This window comes from Physeter macrocephalus, unplaced genomic scaffold (genome assembly GCF_002837175.3).
Source record: "Physeter macrocephalus isolate SW-GA unplaced genomic scaffold, ASM283717v5 random_1120, whole genome shotgun sequence".
NCBI classification, from domain to species: Eukaryota; Metazoa; Chordata; class Mammalia; order Artiodactyla; family Physeteridae; genus Physeter; species Physeter macrocephalus.
The window spans coordinates 4,851-21,675 of NW_021146899.1; the positions used below are offsets into that span (position 1 = coordinate 4,851).

General features: G+C 55.0%; 1 protein-coding gene across 3 annotated transcripts; it reads left to right on the forward strand.

The window, feature by feature from the left end:
- Positions 1 to 511: 511 nt before the first annotated feature.
- RAPGEFL1 (Rap guanine nucleotide exchange factor like 1) lies at positions 512 to 15,899 on the forward strand. 3 transcript variants are annotated; one of them, XM_055083595.1, is made up of 16 exons: positions 512 to 1,031; positions 3,869 to 3,947; positions 5,092 to 5,227; positions 5,452 to 5,549; positions 7,594 to 7,706; positions 7,956 to 8,123; positions 8,843 to 8,940; positions 9,038 to 9,160; positions 9,703 to 9,881; positions 9,956 to 10,046; positions 10,620 to 10,670; positions 11,015 to 11,102; positions 11,298 to 11,362; positions 11,743 to 11,797; positions 12,050 to 12,166; positions 13,772 to 15,899. In XM_055083595.1, the coding sequence occupies exons 1-16, from the start codon at positions 512 to 514 to the stop codon at positions 13,876 to 13,878; spliced, it is 2,088 nt and encodes a 695-aa protein (XP_054939570.1). In that variant the 3' UTR covers positions 13,879 to 15,899. The 3 variants fall into 3 exon arrangements, with proteins under 3 accessions (XP_054939570.1, XP_028342957.1, XP_028342959.1); XM_028487156.2 differs by having other exon boundaries at positions 12,050 to 15,899; XM_028487158.2 differs by lacking the exon at positions 12,050 to 12,166.
- Positions 15,900 to 16,825: the final 926 nt, after the last annotated feature.

The following is a 16,825-nucleotide window of genomic DNA, read 5'->3' on the forward strand; positions in this document are numbered from 1 at the left end:
GGCCCAGGGGGCGGGCCCATTTAGGGTAGGGGCGGGGACTGGGCGGGGACTGGAGGAGGGGGCGCGGTCTCAGTTCTGCCACCTTCCTCCCGGCCGGGAGCGCAGCCGCCGCCACCGCCGCCGCTGCCGCCGCCGCCGCCGCCGCCGCCGCCGCCGCCGCTGCGTCCTCTCAGCCTTGCGCTCCGCCCGCTGCCTCTGCCGCCGCAGCCCGGCCCAGGAGCGCAGAGCCTTGGGCACCGGCCCCGCAGCCTAACCACCCTTCGGGCCGCGTGCGCTGCAGCCGGCATGGGGGGCCACTAAGAGCGGGCACTTCTTCCCTCTGGCACCTCCCCCGGTCCCTGGCCACTGGACTCCGGCCAGCGAACCTCGGGCACCTCTGGCCCCCAGTCCGGCGCCTGGCACGGCCCTCCGCTCTGACCCTCCGGCTCTGAGCACCGTGTCCCCACCCCCCCGCCCGTGCCTGGGACACCTGGGTCCCCCGGCGGCCCCGCGCAGAGGGGCGGGGGGGGACATGAAGCCTCTGGAGAAATTTCTGAAGAAGCAGACGTCGCAGCTGGCGGGGCGAACGGTGGCGGGAGGTCCCGGCGGGGGTCCGGGGAGCTGCGGCGGGCCTGGAGGGGGTGGGGGACCTGGCGGGGGCGGCGGTCTAGCCGGGGGACCGCGGCCGCTGCAGCGGCGTCAGAGCGTGTCTCGTCTGCTGCTCCCAGCTTTCCTCCGGGAGCCCCTGGCCGAGCCGGGTCTGGAGCAGCCCCCAGAGGAGGACGGAGGAGAGCCGGCGGGGGTCGCGGAGGATCTCGGCAGCGGGGGGCCCTGCTGGCTGCAGCTGGAGGAGGTGCCGGGGCCCGGGCCTCTCGGGGGAGGGGGGCCCCTGCGCTCTCCTTCCTCATACTCCTCAGACGAGCTGTCCCCGGGCGAGCCTCTGACTTCCCCACCCTGGGCCCCCCTGGGCGCCCCCGAGCGGCCGGAGCATCTTCTGAACCGGGTTCTGGAGCGGCTGGCCGGAGGGGTCACCAGGGACAGCGCCGCCTCAGGTAAGGGGTGGCTGGCTCATCCATCCTGGAGTAGGGGGTTGCCACCTGGTTCCTCTTCCTTTGCCCTTGGACGGTGGGTGGGGTTTGCCCTATGCCGAGCCTCGGCGTGGGGTGGGGGTTGAGTGGTCAGCTGGGGGCCTATGGGAGGAACAGACCTTTCTGCAGCAGAGAAGTGGCAGTGCCACCTTCCTCCCTGTAGCAGCCTCACCCACGGCTGCAGAAGAAGCTGAACCCCTTTCTCTCCTTAAGCCACCCTTCCTCTCACCTGGACATTTCATCTAGACCCTCATGGGTCCCTGATGCTGACTACCTCCTTCTGTGGCCCAAAATTAGGGCCTGACACACCAAGATGGAAGCTGCCCAGACCAGTCAGTGCAGCCCCCTAGAGGTGGCCAAGCCCCAAAAGACCTTCCTGGAGTCCCTGATTCCATTTAGAAGCCCCAGAGCAGAGGGCTTGCCCACTCAGTGGGGCAGTGCCAGACAGGCACACGGCCCAAGCTGCCTTTTGGGCTCCGGCAAAGGGATGCATTGTCCTTAGCAGCTTGGGGGGAGGGAGGTATTCTAGTTGGGGGCTGACTCAGAAGGTATTTGTTGGGGGAGAGGCAGCTGGGCAGACATCAGGGCCCTGCAGCATCCCGGGGGGTCTGAACCTCTCCGACTCCCACCCTTCCGGTGGCAGGCCTCAGCACATGGCCTCTTTAAAAAATAACCGCACCCTGAGAGGCTTACTCCCTGAATGATGATGCTATTTTGCCACTCCCCACCAGCACCCCTACTAAGGGGATTCTGAGGAAACTGAGGCCTCAGATTGCTGGTTAGTGGCTGAGGTAGAAGACCGGAGGGTCTTTAGGGCTAGCTCTCGGCATTTCACTAAGCCCAGCAGGGTCTGAGGATTGGGAGCCCTGGTTGAGGGCCTAAAGATGGGGTTTCACGCTTTGCTCCCAGACCTTTGCAGGGAGTCCTAACCTAGGTGTGTGGAATGGGGCTCCACTCCCCTAGATTTTTCTCAACACCCAGGTACTCTCCTTGGCTCAGGTTGTAGTTGCCCTGGGGAGCTGACACCTTTTGGATTTAATTAGAAAAATATCAGACACACACAGCTCTCTTAACCATAACTTCCCGCCTACACCACACACCCTATGTCTCTATGACACATTCCCTGGGGAGGCTGTACATTGGACCAGAGCCTGCCTTGGAAGAGACAGACGCCAAGCTGTAGCCCCCATAGCAGCATCTCCCCCACTCTGCCCCCACGTTCCTCTTCCTTTGCTCTGTTTAGCTGTCCTGTGAGATAAAGAGTAGAGGAAAGATTTTGGGCATCCCTATTCCTCGTCCCCATCCCTGGAGCTGAGGGTCAGGGCTGGGGGGCTCAGACTCACTTTAAAAACTGGGCAGAGAGGAAAAGGGAAAAACTGTCTTTCCCCTTCCGCAGGGGCAGGGCCCTGGTGCCACAGACGCTGCTCAGTCTCCACTGGGGAAGGACTCTTGAACTGATTGTCACCGTATTATCTGGACTGGCAGGCTGGATCCCCAGAGTAACTGCTTTGGGGAACCCCAGACCAGTCCCAGAGTGAATGAGAATCAGCTTAACCTGCCACTCTGATATTCTCCAATATAACCAATGTTCTTAAGCCATCTCGGTTCCCTCCCAGGGCGTGTGGGAGGAGAGGACTTACAGAAGGTACCCCAAACTAACCAGAGGCTCTCAAACGTCTAAGCAGCCCCACCTGCCCACTGTACTCTGACGCTCTGCTCGCCTCAGGCATGGTGAGAAAAGAACAAAGACTCAGGAGTCTGGGTTCTTACTCCAGCTCCAGACAAGACAAGTCCCTCCCAGCTCTGGGCCTCAGTTTTTCATTTGTGAAATGAAGTAGTTGAAGTAGAGGATCTTGTGTTAATTCTCCTGCTCCACCTTCATGGCTGGAACTGGAGGCCAGGGGATGGTGACCCGGGGGTCATCAGAAGCCTTGGTTTTGCCCTGGGGCAGTACCTGGGGACCTGGCCCTAACCTGTCCTGGTGAGGACACCTGGCTCCCTCCCCGAACCCTGCCTGTCTCTGTGTGCCAGGCCGCCCTGCCCCACCCCAGGGCTGGCTGCAAGTCAGGGCGACCTTGTACCTGGCTGACTGGCTGAGCCAGGCCCACATGGGGGTGTGGAGGGGGAAAGGGTGGTGGTGAGGAACCACTCCCCTCCACCCTTCCATCATTAACTCTTCCACCCCTGGGCATCTGGAGGACACAGGCTTTCTATTTAAAGGCTTTGGGATCAAAGAGATGGCAGTCGCTCCCTCTCCCTTTGAATGGGGCTGGTTCTCACCTGCCTAGTTGGAACTCAGATCTGTTAGGTAGGGAGTGAGGAGGGTCGGAGGGACACACACACACACACACACACACACACACACACAGACACACACACACACACACACACACACACACACACACACACTGACCCTAACCTCTGTGCTTAAAAGTTCTTTGTCTAGAGACACTTCTGGGGGCCACCTCTTCCTCTTTTTTTCAGGCAGATCTCAAGCTTGGTGTATTAACTGACCAGCTTCCCACACACATTGGAGAGAAGTGGGCGTGGCCATGCAAGCGCGCCCCCTCCTTCTCTCCAGCCGCCTTGGCAGCTGCCAACCCCACCCCCGCAGCGGCTGCCCAGAACCTTCACGTGTGTGTGTGCGCGCGTGTGTCTGCAGAGCGTGACGGGGCAGGTGGCTGGGGCTCCAGCCTGGCTAAAGAGAATTTGCCCTCGGAGGCAAGAGAGAGGGTGGTGAGTGTCAAATTGGGTCCTGGAAGTGCCCTCCCGACATCAGTGGTGGCAATTGCTCTCTACAGATATCCTGCTGGATGACATCGTCCTCACCCATTCTCTTTTCCTTCCCACGGAGAAGTTTCTGCAGGAGCTACACCAGTAATATCCTTTTGTGGAGCTTGCAAAAGGGGAGGTCAGGAGGGAGCCACCCCCCCTCACCCCACATGTGATGTGAGGGTCTAAGCTCTTCCCTAGAAAACACACCTGGGTTTCAATTCCGGGTTTTTTTTTTTTTTGCGGTACGCGGGCCTCTCACTGCTGTGGCCTCTCCCGCTGCGGAGCACAGGCTCCGGACGCGCAGGCTCAGCGGCCATGGCTCACGGGCCCGGCCGCTCCACGGCATGTGGGACCCTCCGGGACCGGGGCACGAACCCGTGTCCCCTGCATCGGCAGGCGGACTCTCAACCACTGCGCCACCAGGGAAGCCCTTCAATTCCAGGTTTTTCACTCACCAGCTGTGTGACCTTGGGCAGCTCACCTAACCTCCTAGGGCCTCAGTTTCCTCTTCTGTAAAACGGGGGTAAATAGCACCTGCCCTGCCTCTCTATGGGGCTGCTGTGGAGACCATTCTGACAGCAGATGTGGGAGTGCTCTGGAGACTGCTGAGCCCTGTATAGATGTAAGGTGTTATTACTCTATTAAGAGTGCCTCTCTCCACTGAATTATTGCTCTAAACATCTGGTTGCCCAGTGAGTTATTACAGGGTCTGATGTAAACATCAGGTCATGGCCGTGCTTCAGTGGGGTCTACTAGAGACAAGCCACTGGCTGGGCTATTCATAGGGCCTCTCACCAAGTTACTCTAGGACCTAATTGTAAACGTCAGGCCAGTGAGTAGAATATCATAGGCTCTCTTAGAAACACCAGGCCTTACACTGAAGTATGGTCAGGCTTGTGGTTAGCACCATTGGCCTTTATCAGCCTGCTGTAAGCTCCAGGCTGTGGGCTGATCAGGGGTTGGGTGGGTCCAGGCAGAGTAGCTTCTAGTGAATTTTCTTGGGTGAAATTCAAACAGGCAGGAGCAGGAGCTGTATGTGGTCAAGTGGGTGCCATCCCTACCTACTCTGGCAAAAACCTGGGCTAGGGCATGAGGTGGTCTTGGTTCCAAGGGCCCTTGGAGCCCCTTTCTCCATGGCCCCAAACCCAGAGAAGTTTTAGGGGTAGCCTTGCCTCCCATTGCCTCCCATATCCCTTCCCCGTGTCCTCAGATCTGCCTGCCCAGGGCTTTTTCTTAACTTAAGGGTCAGCTTTGTTTGGGCAGGAGGCATGGAGGGCCCCGAGGGACTTGGCCGGAAGCAGGCCTGTCTAGCCATGCTCCTTCATTTCTTGGATACCTACCAGGGGCTGCTGCAGGAGGAAGAGGGGGCTGGCCGCATCATCAAGGTGGGCCTGGGATGAGAAGGTGGGTGAGCAGGCTGTTTGCTCTGGAAGGGGGCCCCTTTGAAGGAACCATACTTCTCAAGCTGGGTACCTGGAAGGAAATGATGCCAGTGAGCCTTAGCATGTACGGTTCTTCTGTGCTCGAAGGCATGGAGACCCTGCCCCGCCCTTGCAGAGAGTGCTGCTTGAGACCCCTGCCCTCACCTTCTCTCTCCTCATCTCTGCAGGATCTGTACCTGCTGATTATGAAGGATGAGTCCCTTTACCAGGACCTGCGAGAGGACACACTGAGGCTGCACCAGCTTGTAGAAACAGTGGAGCTAAAGTGAGGGAATAGGCTGGGGGAGGGGACAGGAAAGAAATCCCCCTTATTCCTCTATTACAGGGCTGAGTGCCTGTGGCCTTTGGGCTCCAAGATGCTTTTATTTCATTCCCTTTCTCTTACTGGAGAGTAGCACAAAGCACTGTCATTTTTGGGGTCCATTCTCCCATCCATTTATTTGTCAATCCAATTGTGTACTGATAAATATTGAACAACCAGCACTTCAGGGAAAAAGAGCCCTGGTTTATAGCTTTTGCTGATTCCCATGGTGTAAATTCTCTCACTGTGGTTGATTCCAAGCTACCAGGATGACATCACTGAATGTGAAGTTGGGAAGAGATGTGCAGTAGCAGGCCATTAGGTACTATCTTCACCATATAAATCCAACAGACGTAACTAACCTGAAGAGCATAGATAAGAGTAAAAGGTAGTGAAACAATTAGGAAACTACTTTTTGGGTAATAATTTGGCTGTAAGTTTATAAAACATATATATATATATCTATGTTTATATATAATTATATATTTTATATATATATAAGTTTACATATATATGTATGATTAATTTTTGAATGGCTATGTTTAAAACCAGTTGGCAAAACTCCCCAAAATTTAACAATCTGCTTTCATGAACGAGTGTGAGCTGGCTTCAGGACACTACTGCATCCATCCCTCCATCTTTTCAGCCCTTTCAGTTTCTCTCTGCTCCATTCCACCATCATAACCCTCATTTAGGCGTCATTATCTCTCACCTGGATTATCGCCACAGCCTCCCATCCAGGGCTTCAGCTTATGGTTTTGTGTCTTTCTTATGCTGACCCCAGAGAGATCTTTCAAACTTGACAACATTGTGCTTCTGTTCCAAAAATATCCACGGCCCCCCACTGCCTACAAGATAAAGTTGCAACATCCTAGACTCTCTCTTTCTGCCTTCTGGTCATCCTTCCCATCTCATCTCCCTCATCCCCCTTCACCCGTGACACTCCCTATACACCCCACCATTCCATGAACACCTTTGTGTTCCCAACTTCCTGCTGTCACTTATGTGGTTCACCCCAGCATGCCCTCCTCCCACCCCCTTCTCTTCCTGTTGTCCTTCAAGGTCCAGGTCAAATGCCATCCTCCCAGTGAAGGCATCTTTTAGCAGTAGCTGTCCCTCCCCCATACCAACGTAACTCTTCTCTTACCTTTATTATATCACCTAACACCTCCTGCCTCGTGTTAGATGTAGCTGTATGCACGTCTGCCTCCCTCCCAGACCGTGAAGTTCTTTTTTTTTTTTTAATTTATTTTATTTTTGGCTGCGTTGGGTCTTCGTAGCTGCGCGCAGGCTTTCTCTAGTTGCAGCGAGCGGGGGCTGCTCTTCGTTGAGGTGCATGGGCCTCTCATTGCAGTGGCTTCTCTTGTTGAGGAGCATAGGCTCTAGGCGCGTGGGCTTCAGTAGTTGTGGCACACGGGCTCAGTAGTTGTGGCTCATAGGCTCTAGAGCACAGCCTCAGTAGTTGTGGAGCACAGGCTTAGTTGCTCTGCGGCATGTGAGATCTTTCTGGACCAGGGCTTGAACCGTGTCCCCTGCACTGGCAGGCGGATTCTTAACTGCTGCACCACTGGGGAAGTCCCCCAGACTGTGAAGTTCTTATTGGCAAAATTCAGCAAACAGCTGATGACCTACACCTACCATGTGCCAGGCAGTGTGCTAGACCTGTAGGATGAAAATAAAATTCAGTCAGCTCTCAATCTTGTAAAAGAGATAAGACATGAACATAAACAAATATTAGCCCAATGTCCTACAGCTATTAAGACCAAATGGTGACCTCTCCTGGTGGGTGGGATGGATAGAGATTTCACGGAAGAGGTGGCATTTGATTTGGGTCATTCAGACAGTTGTCCCATGCTGGCCATCGTCCTCTCTTCTTACCCCCTTCACCACTCTCTGAACCTGATGCCGGGGCATCCTTGACCAGTTCTGATATCCCTCATTGATGTTGCCTGCCTTGCATGCAGTATGCCTGGCAGGGCTTCCTGATGCCCAGCTGTGTCCACACCAGGATCCCGGACGAGAGCCAGCTGCCCAGCAAGCAGGTGAAGCCACTCTTCCGCCACTTCCGTCGGATAGACTCCTGTCTGCAGACCCGCGTGGCCTTCCGGGGTTCCGATGAGAGTGAGTGTGGACCGTAGGAGGGGCAGGGCTTCCTTAGTGGCTCCGGGGGCCCTGAGGGGTCTCCGGATCTCGGGCACCCTCTGTGGAGTCTCCCTGTGTCATAGAACCAGTCCTTCTCACAGCATATTTTTCAGAGGCCAACTAATTTCAGGTTGGGGTGGGGTGGGGAACAGAGGTGCCCGGGAGGGAACCGTGCTGATGCTGCCGTTCTGCCCACTGGTGAAAAGCCACCTCCCGGTCTCTATCCAGTCTTCTGCCGGGTCTATATGCCTGACCACTCCTACGTGACCATACGCAGCCGCCTCTCAGCATCTGTGCAGGACATTCTGGGCTCTGTGACGGAGAAGTTGCAGTACTCAGAGGAGCCTGCAGGGCGTGAGGATTCCCTCATCCTGGTAGCTGTGGCCTCCTCAGGAGGTGAGGATCAGAAGGAGCTGGGCTGTGGGGAGTGGGGCACAAGAAAAGAAACTCACAAGCCCAGTGCCTTGGGGCAGGAGTAAAGACTGAATTCTAGGCCCTGGCTGCTACTCCAAGTGTGGTCCCGGGACCAGACACATGCACATCACCTGGGAGCTTGCTACAAATGCAGTGTCTCAGACCCCACTCCAGACCTGCAGAATCAGAATGTGCGTTTTAACAAGATCCCCGGGTGACTCCTAAGTACTTTAAAACTGGGGAAGCAGTGGTCCAGGACGCTTGGATGCTGCTCTGGGTGCTTGCCTCTTACTCACATTGGGATCTTGTCCTTTAACTTCCACGAGCATCTAAGGATGCTACGTTTTTGAGGCCAAAGACACAGGGTGGGCCTCAAGCAAAAACCCTGCAATGTAGTCATAGCCTTATTTTCCTCTAATTCAGAAAAAAAAAATTCCTGCTTTCCCAGTGTCACAGGGATGATAGACTAAGAGAAGAGCTATAAGGAAGGGTGGGAGCCAAAAGGAGGTTATAAATGCAGGAGAACTCATTTTTTGAGAAATGTCAGATAAATATGGCATAAACTGGTGATGATATGAGTCCTGTTAGTCTAGAACACGTCTGTGAGGGATTGGGAGTTTCTGGAGGGGACGGCGGTGGTGGCTGGGGTGTGTGAGGGTACAGGGGCCGGGGCTGAGCGGGGGCAGCTCGTTCTCCTGCAGAGAAGGTCCTTCTCCAGCCGACCGAAGACTGTGTCTTCACCACGCTGGGTATCAACAGCCACCTGTTTGCCTGTACCCGAGACAGCTATGAGGCCCTGGTAAGAACTCCTTCACAAGCCTTGGCTGAGAGGGAAGGCTGAGAGGGGCCAGGAGCAGAAATTCAGAAGCCCAGCCCATGTCCCTGCCTGCCACCAGGTACCCCTCCCCGAGGAGATCCAGGTCTCCCCTGGAGACACAGAGATCCACCGAGGGGAGCCTGAGGACGTGGCCAACCACCTTACTGCCTTCCACTGGGAGCTGTTCCGCTGTGTACACGAGGTGGGGATTGAGGCTGGAGCTGGGCTGGGGGTCTGGAGGGAGGCAGCGTCTGGGCTGAAAGTTCTGGTTAGGACGCTCCCTTGCAGCATGCCCTGGGGCAATGTGCCGCCAGAACCTCTCTAAGCCTTTGTTCCCTTTATCTTAAAAAAAAAAAAAAAAGCAAAGAGAGAGGAAACACCCCGCCTTACCCGCCCGCCTCCCTGGGTGGTTCAGGATCCAATTGCTGCTTACACAGAACCTGACCCACGGTTAGAATTTGTAAAATATTCACTATTAAAGAAAATAAGGCAAGGACAATCATGTCGATCAGATGGTTCAAGCGCCTGGCACCGGGTAAGTGTTCAGTAGATGGTAGAGCATTATTAATGTTGGCTGTCTTTTCTCCCCCCTCTCTGTTGCATCCTGTCCTGTCCCGTTTTTTTTATATTTTCCACCCCTCCCGCCCCCGCCCTCCTGCCTTACCCTGCTCACCGCCTCGCACTGCCGTCTCCCCACCCGCACTCCCCACGCCCTGGCGGCCCCCCCTGCCACCGCGGGTGCAGCTGGAGTTCGTGGACTACGTGTTCCACGGGGAGCGCGGCCGTCGGGAAACGGCCAACCTGGAGCTGCTGCTGCAGCGCTGCAGCGAGGTCACGCACTGGGTGGCCACCGAGGTGCTGCTCTGCGAGGCCCCGGGCAAGCGCGCGCAGCTGCTCAAGAAGTTCATCAAGATCGCGGCCATGTGAGTGCGGCGGCCGCGGAGGGGGAGGCCACGGCCAGCCACGCCCCCGCTGACCCCGCCTCCCGCCCCCGCAGCTGCAAGCAGAACCAGGACCTGCTGTCCTTCTACGCCGTGGTCATGGGGCTGGACAACGCCGCGGTCAGCCGCCTGAGGCTCACCTGGGAGGTGATGAGACCTCTTCCCTTTCCTCTCCTCCCACCTGTGCTGGCCCACCTCGGGGGTCTTGGCCTCCACTCTCAACCTTGACATCCCGGGCTCACCCCAAAGCGGCCTCCCGGGACCGCTGCTCGCCTCTGGGGAGCTTTTGTGCCGATTGGAAGGAGGCGCCCTCTTCTGGCAAATACAGCGCCGGGGCACACAGCAGGGCTGGGGGACCAGGTCCCAGGGCAGATTAGTAGAGGCGGATTCCCCTGGGGGGTGGGGGTGGGGTGGGAAGGAGCAGTCCCGGCCAGGTCGCAGCCTTGGCTCTTGGATTTCAGACAGCGCCCAGTGAGGCCGTGTACGTGGCACGTGCATCTGCAGAGGCCTCCATTTCCCCAGAATAACTCATTCCTCTGGGCCGCTTCAAGCTCCCCAGACCTAGCCCAGGGCTGGTTCTACTTCCCCGCCGGCCAGCTTCCCAGCCCCCTGGGAGACACTCAGGCCCTTTCCCCCTCTAACACCTGGTGATTGGTCAGGAGATCCCATGAAACCCAAGGAGCTCCAGACTCTGACATCTCTTCTTCCTTCGAACTGCAGAAGCTGCCAGGGAAATTCAAGAACTTGTTCCGCAAATTTGAGAACCTGACAGTGAGTGGGTTTGGCTCTTTTATCTGCCCCTGGACTGGCACCCCAGAGAATTTCTGTGCCCATAAACCTTTTACCTCAAGCTTCCGTTTCAAGGTTTTTAGTGCCTGGGTCCCCCCACCCCTGCCCGCCCTTGCCCACCACGCTGGGAGGGAAGATGGGAGGATTGCTGCGTTTGTTATCCCTGGAGGAGAGGGGAGAGCAGTTGAGCCCCAAGCAAGACACCCAAACACACCCCTATCTGATTGGAGATATTTCTAGGGCAGGGGCTGAGGGAGGGAGTGGGGGATGACTTTGGGGTACACTGGGCCTGTCTGTCCCTTTATCCCTCTTCTGTGAAACGCTAGGACCCCTGCAGGAACCACAAAAGCTACCGAGAAGTGATCTCCAAGATGAAACCCCCTGTGATTCCTTTCGTGCCTCTGATCCTCAAAGGTGAGAGTCACTTCCAAGCTACGTTCTTCTCTCCACACTCTCCATGCCCCATTCTGACCCTCCGTCCCCTCTGAACTCAGCTCTGTGTGTGCCCACCTAGAGGGGAGCGCCCCCAGATTGAGTGCGGTCGGTGGGGGAGGGGAAGGGCCCTTTGGACCTCCTCTCTTACCCATTTGCTTCTCTCCCCATCCCTAGACCTGACTTTCCTGCACGAGGGGAGTAAGACCCTTGTAGATGGTTTGGTGAACATTGAGAAGCTGGTGAGTGGCACTGCCAACCTCAGTCCCATGAGTGGGGGAGGGCTGGCATCCTCGCCCTCTCCTGGCATCCCCCCTAAAGGCGACAGCCTTCCTCAGGGCGCCCAGCTCGCCTGACAGACTCCTGTCTCCCTGGGGGTGTCACTGTGACAACCTGCCCACGGGGGGCAAAACTGACAGGCAGCTCGGGGTGGGGGGGGCAACTCTGCCTCCCCCTCACCTGGCACCCTATTGTACCCCTTCTTTGGTCCTTTAGAGGCCCTCCAGAGCTGGGGACTGGAGGGAGTTAAACCAAGAGAGTTGGAGATTGGAGGAGGGAGACCATTAGAAGGGGGAGCATCTTTCTGTGCCCTTTTCAGGACACATTCCTTGTCATCTCCCAGCATTCAGTGGCCGAAAAAGTGAGGACCGTCCGCAAATACCGGAGCCGGCCCCTTTGTGAGTAACCCGCGGTGTTTTGAGAGCGTTGCAGGTAGAGCTTTGACTGAGCCGGGAGGGTTCCTGGGAGAAGTCCCCACTTAAATGTTTATTTCCTTAAATGTGTCATTTCTCCATTCTCTCCTTGGCCTGCCCGGGGGCCCTCCTGCCCCACATCTGTCCCAATCCACACCCTTCTCCTCTGGCCGGTATGTGTGTAGGGGAAGAAGGGTGGCCAGCACCCTGACTGCCTCCCTGTCCTCACACCCCCAGGCCTTGATATGGAGGCCTCCCCGCATCACCTGCAGACCAAGGCCTACGTGCGCCAGTTCCAGGTCATCGACAACCAGAACCTCCTCTTCGAGCTCTCCTACAAGCTGGAGGCCAATAGTCAGTGAGAACGGAGGTTCTGGCTGGCCCTTCACCAGGGTCCTCGGGCACCTGGCACTCACGCACTTTGCACGACGTCCCAACCCACGTCTGACCTCTGTCCCCGGGAGCAGGAAAGAGTTGGGTGGACTTAGCCCTGGACTCATAAGCCTGTTCATCCTGCTGAAGTCCTCTCCGCCTTGCTCCTTCAAGCCCAAACCACACTCTGCTGGTGCCTGCCCTCCCAGGGAAAGTGGGCAGACAGCTCCTTCCCCAGCCCCTCCCATAGAGGTCTGTTCCGGAGATGGAGTTCCCAGCCTCCTCTTCCCAAGCAGGCAGGAAAGCTGCCCCCCTTCCCATCTCGCAGAGCGGAGTTACGGGAGGGATTGGCGTCCTTCCTCTCCACCACCTGCCAGGCTTCTCCATGGTCAGGGCTGGGACCCCTAGATGGACCCCCGAATATTATATTTACCTTGTGTCTGTGTGGGTGTATGCGTGCGTGTGTGGGGGTGTGTGTGCGCCCCCTTTGAAGGAGCAGGAGTGCATCTGGTAGTTGAGGGAGGGTGTTGTGTGTGCCGGGGAGGGGGTCCTTCTGTTTGGTGCTACCCTTGTCTACTCTGCCGCTGGGACAGTGTGGGGTGCTTTCCCCGCCCCACCACTCCCTGCCTGGCTCCGCTGCTGCCCTACATGTCCAGGCTTGTGGGTGAAGCTGCTCGGGAGGGCAAGGAGCAGCGGCAGACAGGAGGGTTACCCATCAGCCCTTAGGATTTCCCCCCGCCACCCCGGGCCTCCCAAAGGTCCCTGGGTGGGCTCCCACGAGAGGGTAAAAGATGCTCAGGGAAACACTGGCCTAAGCTGCCTATTGGACCCTCCGTCTGCATTGCAGTGGGGTGAGGTGTGGCAGTGTCAGGGTGGGGGTGCCTGCTGTCCATACTCCTGCTGTTAGGGTGTCCCACGGCTAAGCAGGGAGTTGTCACCTCCCTTCTGGCTCTTCTGTGGGATACCAACACATGGTCTCATCCTCCTCCCTGTCTTGACTCCCCCTTGGTCCTTTCCATCAGAGCTGGGGTGGGGTGGACCGCTGTACCTGGGGCAGGCAGCCCCCCAACGTGGGGAAGGAAACGGCAGAGACTGGAAAGGCAAAACTGGGCTCTGGCGATGCCTTTATTACCTCTCTGTCTCCCCTCTGTCTCCCATCACGGGCCTCCAGGGCTGAGGGGTGCAGGGCTCCCGGCAGCTACGGTGTGAGGTTTCCTGGTGCAGCCTCACCCTCCTTTCTGGCACCACCTCTTTCCCTTCCGAAGAGGCAGCAGCCAAAGCAGCCAAAGCAGCTGCCGTTCCTATTCTGAGAGTGTATATATTTTTTACCAAAAGCTCGGGAATTGTAAATTTATTTTTTAAAACTCAAAGAGGGAAAGAGCCTTGTATCATATGTAAACAGTGTATCATAGGTTATGTTGTACAGTCCCTTTTATACAGCGGTCTGTCTTGCTCCTGCCCCCCCCCCCAAAATGTCTATAGACTCCCCACCCCCAGCACATTCACAGGCGCTGTGTCTCACCACCTCCATCCCTCACAGACAGGGACCTCCCTGCTACTGCTGATGTGCCCCTCCTCTCCCTGCAGCCGCCCTTCCTCCCGAGCCCTCTCAGCAGCCTTGTCACTCCAGCTCTCATCATCCTCCCCAAACCCTGGGGCCCACTGGTTCAGTCTCGGCTGCTGCCCGCCCCTAGCCTTGACGCCTGCCCTGCTGCCGCCCAGGGGCCTCCCGGACGCCTTCCTGTGCCCCACAGCTTTACCAGAGTGAAACGTGTGTACTGTACAGGCTCGGTTGTCATTGCAGAAACCTCCCGGTGGAGTAAAAGCTGATAAAAGTCTATGAATCAACCCGCCTGCTGTTCTGCATTCTGTTTCTCTGAGCCTGGGGAAGGAAAGGCCGAGGGAGGGAGGGGGAACCACCTCTCGGGGCTCTGGGCTACCTCAACCAGGCTGTTCTGGAGTGACTTTGAAAATGTGGGTGAGAGGAAAAGGCGCTAACCTTGGGAGAAACGCCACCTAGTGCCTGGGACTTGCAAGAGTGAATGTTTTCGTTCTTCCACGTTCCAGGTGCCATGGATATGTGATCTCATTGAATTCTAACACTGTGAGGTGGAAGCTGGAAGCTGGGCAGTCCCAGCATAATGTCCAAGTTACAGGGCGAGCGAGGGGGCAGAACGGGGCCCCTAACCCAGATCTGTCCGCTATAGACAGCATGCACGTTCTCTAGCCCAGGGGTCCCCAACCCCCAGGCGGCGGACAGGTAGCGGTCCGCGGTCTGTTAGGAACTGGGCCGCACAGCAGGACGTGAGCGGCGGGTGAGTGAGCAAAGCTTCATCTGCCGCTCTCCATCACTTGCATTACTGCCTGAACCATACCGCCCCCCTTCCGCGGAAAAATTGTCTTCCACGAAACCGGTCCCGGGTGCCAAATCGGTTGGGGACCGCTGCTCTAGCCGCTACCCAGACAGCATGCACTCTGCACACAACCGGTACCTACCAGTTATACTAAGATGTGGAGAATCTAGAGCCTCGTGTTAGGCTCTAAGGAGAGCCTGAGCTCCAGGAGACATCATATACTCAAACAGCTACACGTGACCCCTTGACCTTCCCTCATCCTGCATCAGTTATTCCCTCAGTCTTCTGCATCTCAGAAAATGGTCCTCTCATCCACCCAAGTTTTCCAGGCAAGAATCTAAGACTCACCCTCGATGCCTCTTTCCCTCATTCCTCACTCATCTCATCGGCCCGGCCCGTCGGCTACAACTCCAGAACACAACACGATCAGTCCACTTCTCTACGATTTCTCTATTACCACCCAGTCCAGACACTTTCATGTCTTCCCTGGACAACTGCACTAGCCTCCTACCTGGGCTCTCGGCTTCCTCTCTCCAACCTGCTCTTAACCCCACCAGCTGAGTATCCACACTGCAGCTCTTTTACAAACTTAAAACAGATAATGTATGGCTAAACCTAAAGAGCAGCGATACCAGGTGTCAGTGAGGATGCGGAGCAACTGGCACTTTTATACATTGCTGGCGGGAGTCTAAATTGGTACAACCAGTTTGGAAAACTGTTTGGACGTAGCTACTAAAACTAAATGTACACCGTACCTGTGACCTAGCATTTCCATTCCTAGGTGTATATTCATGATAAAGAAGTTGGAAAAAACCCAAGTATCCTTCAACAGGTGAATGGACAAATCAATTGTAGTAGATTCTTATAATGGAATATTACATAGCAATAAAAAGGAACAAATGACTACTACCTGTGTAAATGAATCTCACAGACATAATATTGAGTAAACACAGCCAGACATGTAAACTACACACTGTATAATTCTGTTTAGAGAAGTTAAAAAACAGGCAAAATTATGGGGATTGGAGTGAAAATAGTGGTTACTCATGGGTTGGGAGAGAGTATTGAAGGGGTGTGAAGAAGCCCTCTGTGGTGATAATAATGTTCTGTGTCAGGGACTTCCCTGGTGGTCCAGTGGTTAAGAATCTGCCTTCCAATGCAGGGGATGAGGGTTCGATCCCTGGTGAGGGAACTAACATCCTGGGTGCCGGTCCCGGGTGCCAAATAGGTTGGGGTCCGCTGTATCTTAGGTAACTAAGGTATGCCGCGGGGCAACTAAGCCCTCGTGCCACAACTAGAGAGCCCGCGTGCCGCAGCTAAGACCCGACACAGCCAAATAAATAAATTAATTAATTTCAAAACATATGCCTGGGGGAATTCCCTGGTTTAAAAAAAAAGTTCTGTATCTTTTTTTTTTTAATTGAAGTATAGTTGATTTACAATGTTGTGTTTAGTTTCAGGTGTACAGCAAAGTGATTCAGTTATATATATATACACATACATATATACATATATGTATATGTACATATACATATATGTATATATGTATGTGTATATATATATTCTTTTCCATAATAGGTTATTAAAGATATTGAATATAGTTCCTGTGCTATACTGTAGGTCCTTGTTGTTTATCTATTTTATATATAGTAGTGTATATCTGTTAATCCCAAACTCCTACTTTATTTCTCCCCCACTTTCCCCCTTGGTAGCCATGTTTGTTTTCCATGTCTGTAAGTCTATTTTTGTTTTGTAAATAAGTTGCTTTGTATCATTTATTTAGATTCCACATATAAGTGATATCATATGATATTTGTCTTTCTCTAACTTACTTCACTTAGTATGATAATCTCAGGTCCATCCATGTTGCTGCAAATGGCATTATTTCATTCTTTTTTTATGGCTGAGTAATATTCCATTGTATATATGTACCACATCTTCTTTATCCATTCATCCGTTGATGGACATTTAGGTTGCTTCTATGTCTTGGCTACTGCAAATAGTGCTGCTATGAACATAAAGTTCTGTATCTTGACCTGGATGTGGTTACACGTGTGTGTGTGTGTGTGTGTGTGTGTGTGTGTGTGTGTCCATTGAAATTTATACATTTCACTGTAATGTTACAGTTCAACTAAAACAATTCCGATTATTATAACGCTTCTCTGTGTTTTTTTTGGTTTTTTTTTTCGCGGTATGCGGGCCTCTCACTGTCGTGGCCTCTCCCGTTGCGGAGCACAGGCTCCGGACGCGCAGGCCCAGCGGCCATGGCTCACGGGCCCAGCCGCTC

Bases quoted from the DNA above. Each gene is read 5' to 3' on its own strand.
- RAPGEFL1 (XM_055083595.1), top strand. From the start codon at position 512: ATGAAGCCTCTGGAGAAATTTCTGAAGAAGCAGACGTCGCAGCTGGCG. The intron at 9,161-9,702 runs GTGGGGATTGAG...CCGCGGGTGCAG, and splicing joins TGTTCCGCTGTGTACACGAG to CTGGAGTTCGTGGACTACGT. The intron at 10,047-10,619 runs GTGATGAGACCT...TTCGAACTGCAG, and splicing joins GCCTGAGGCTCACCTGGGAG to AAGCTGCCAGGGAAATTCAA.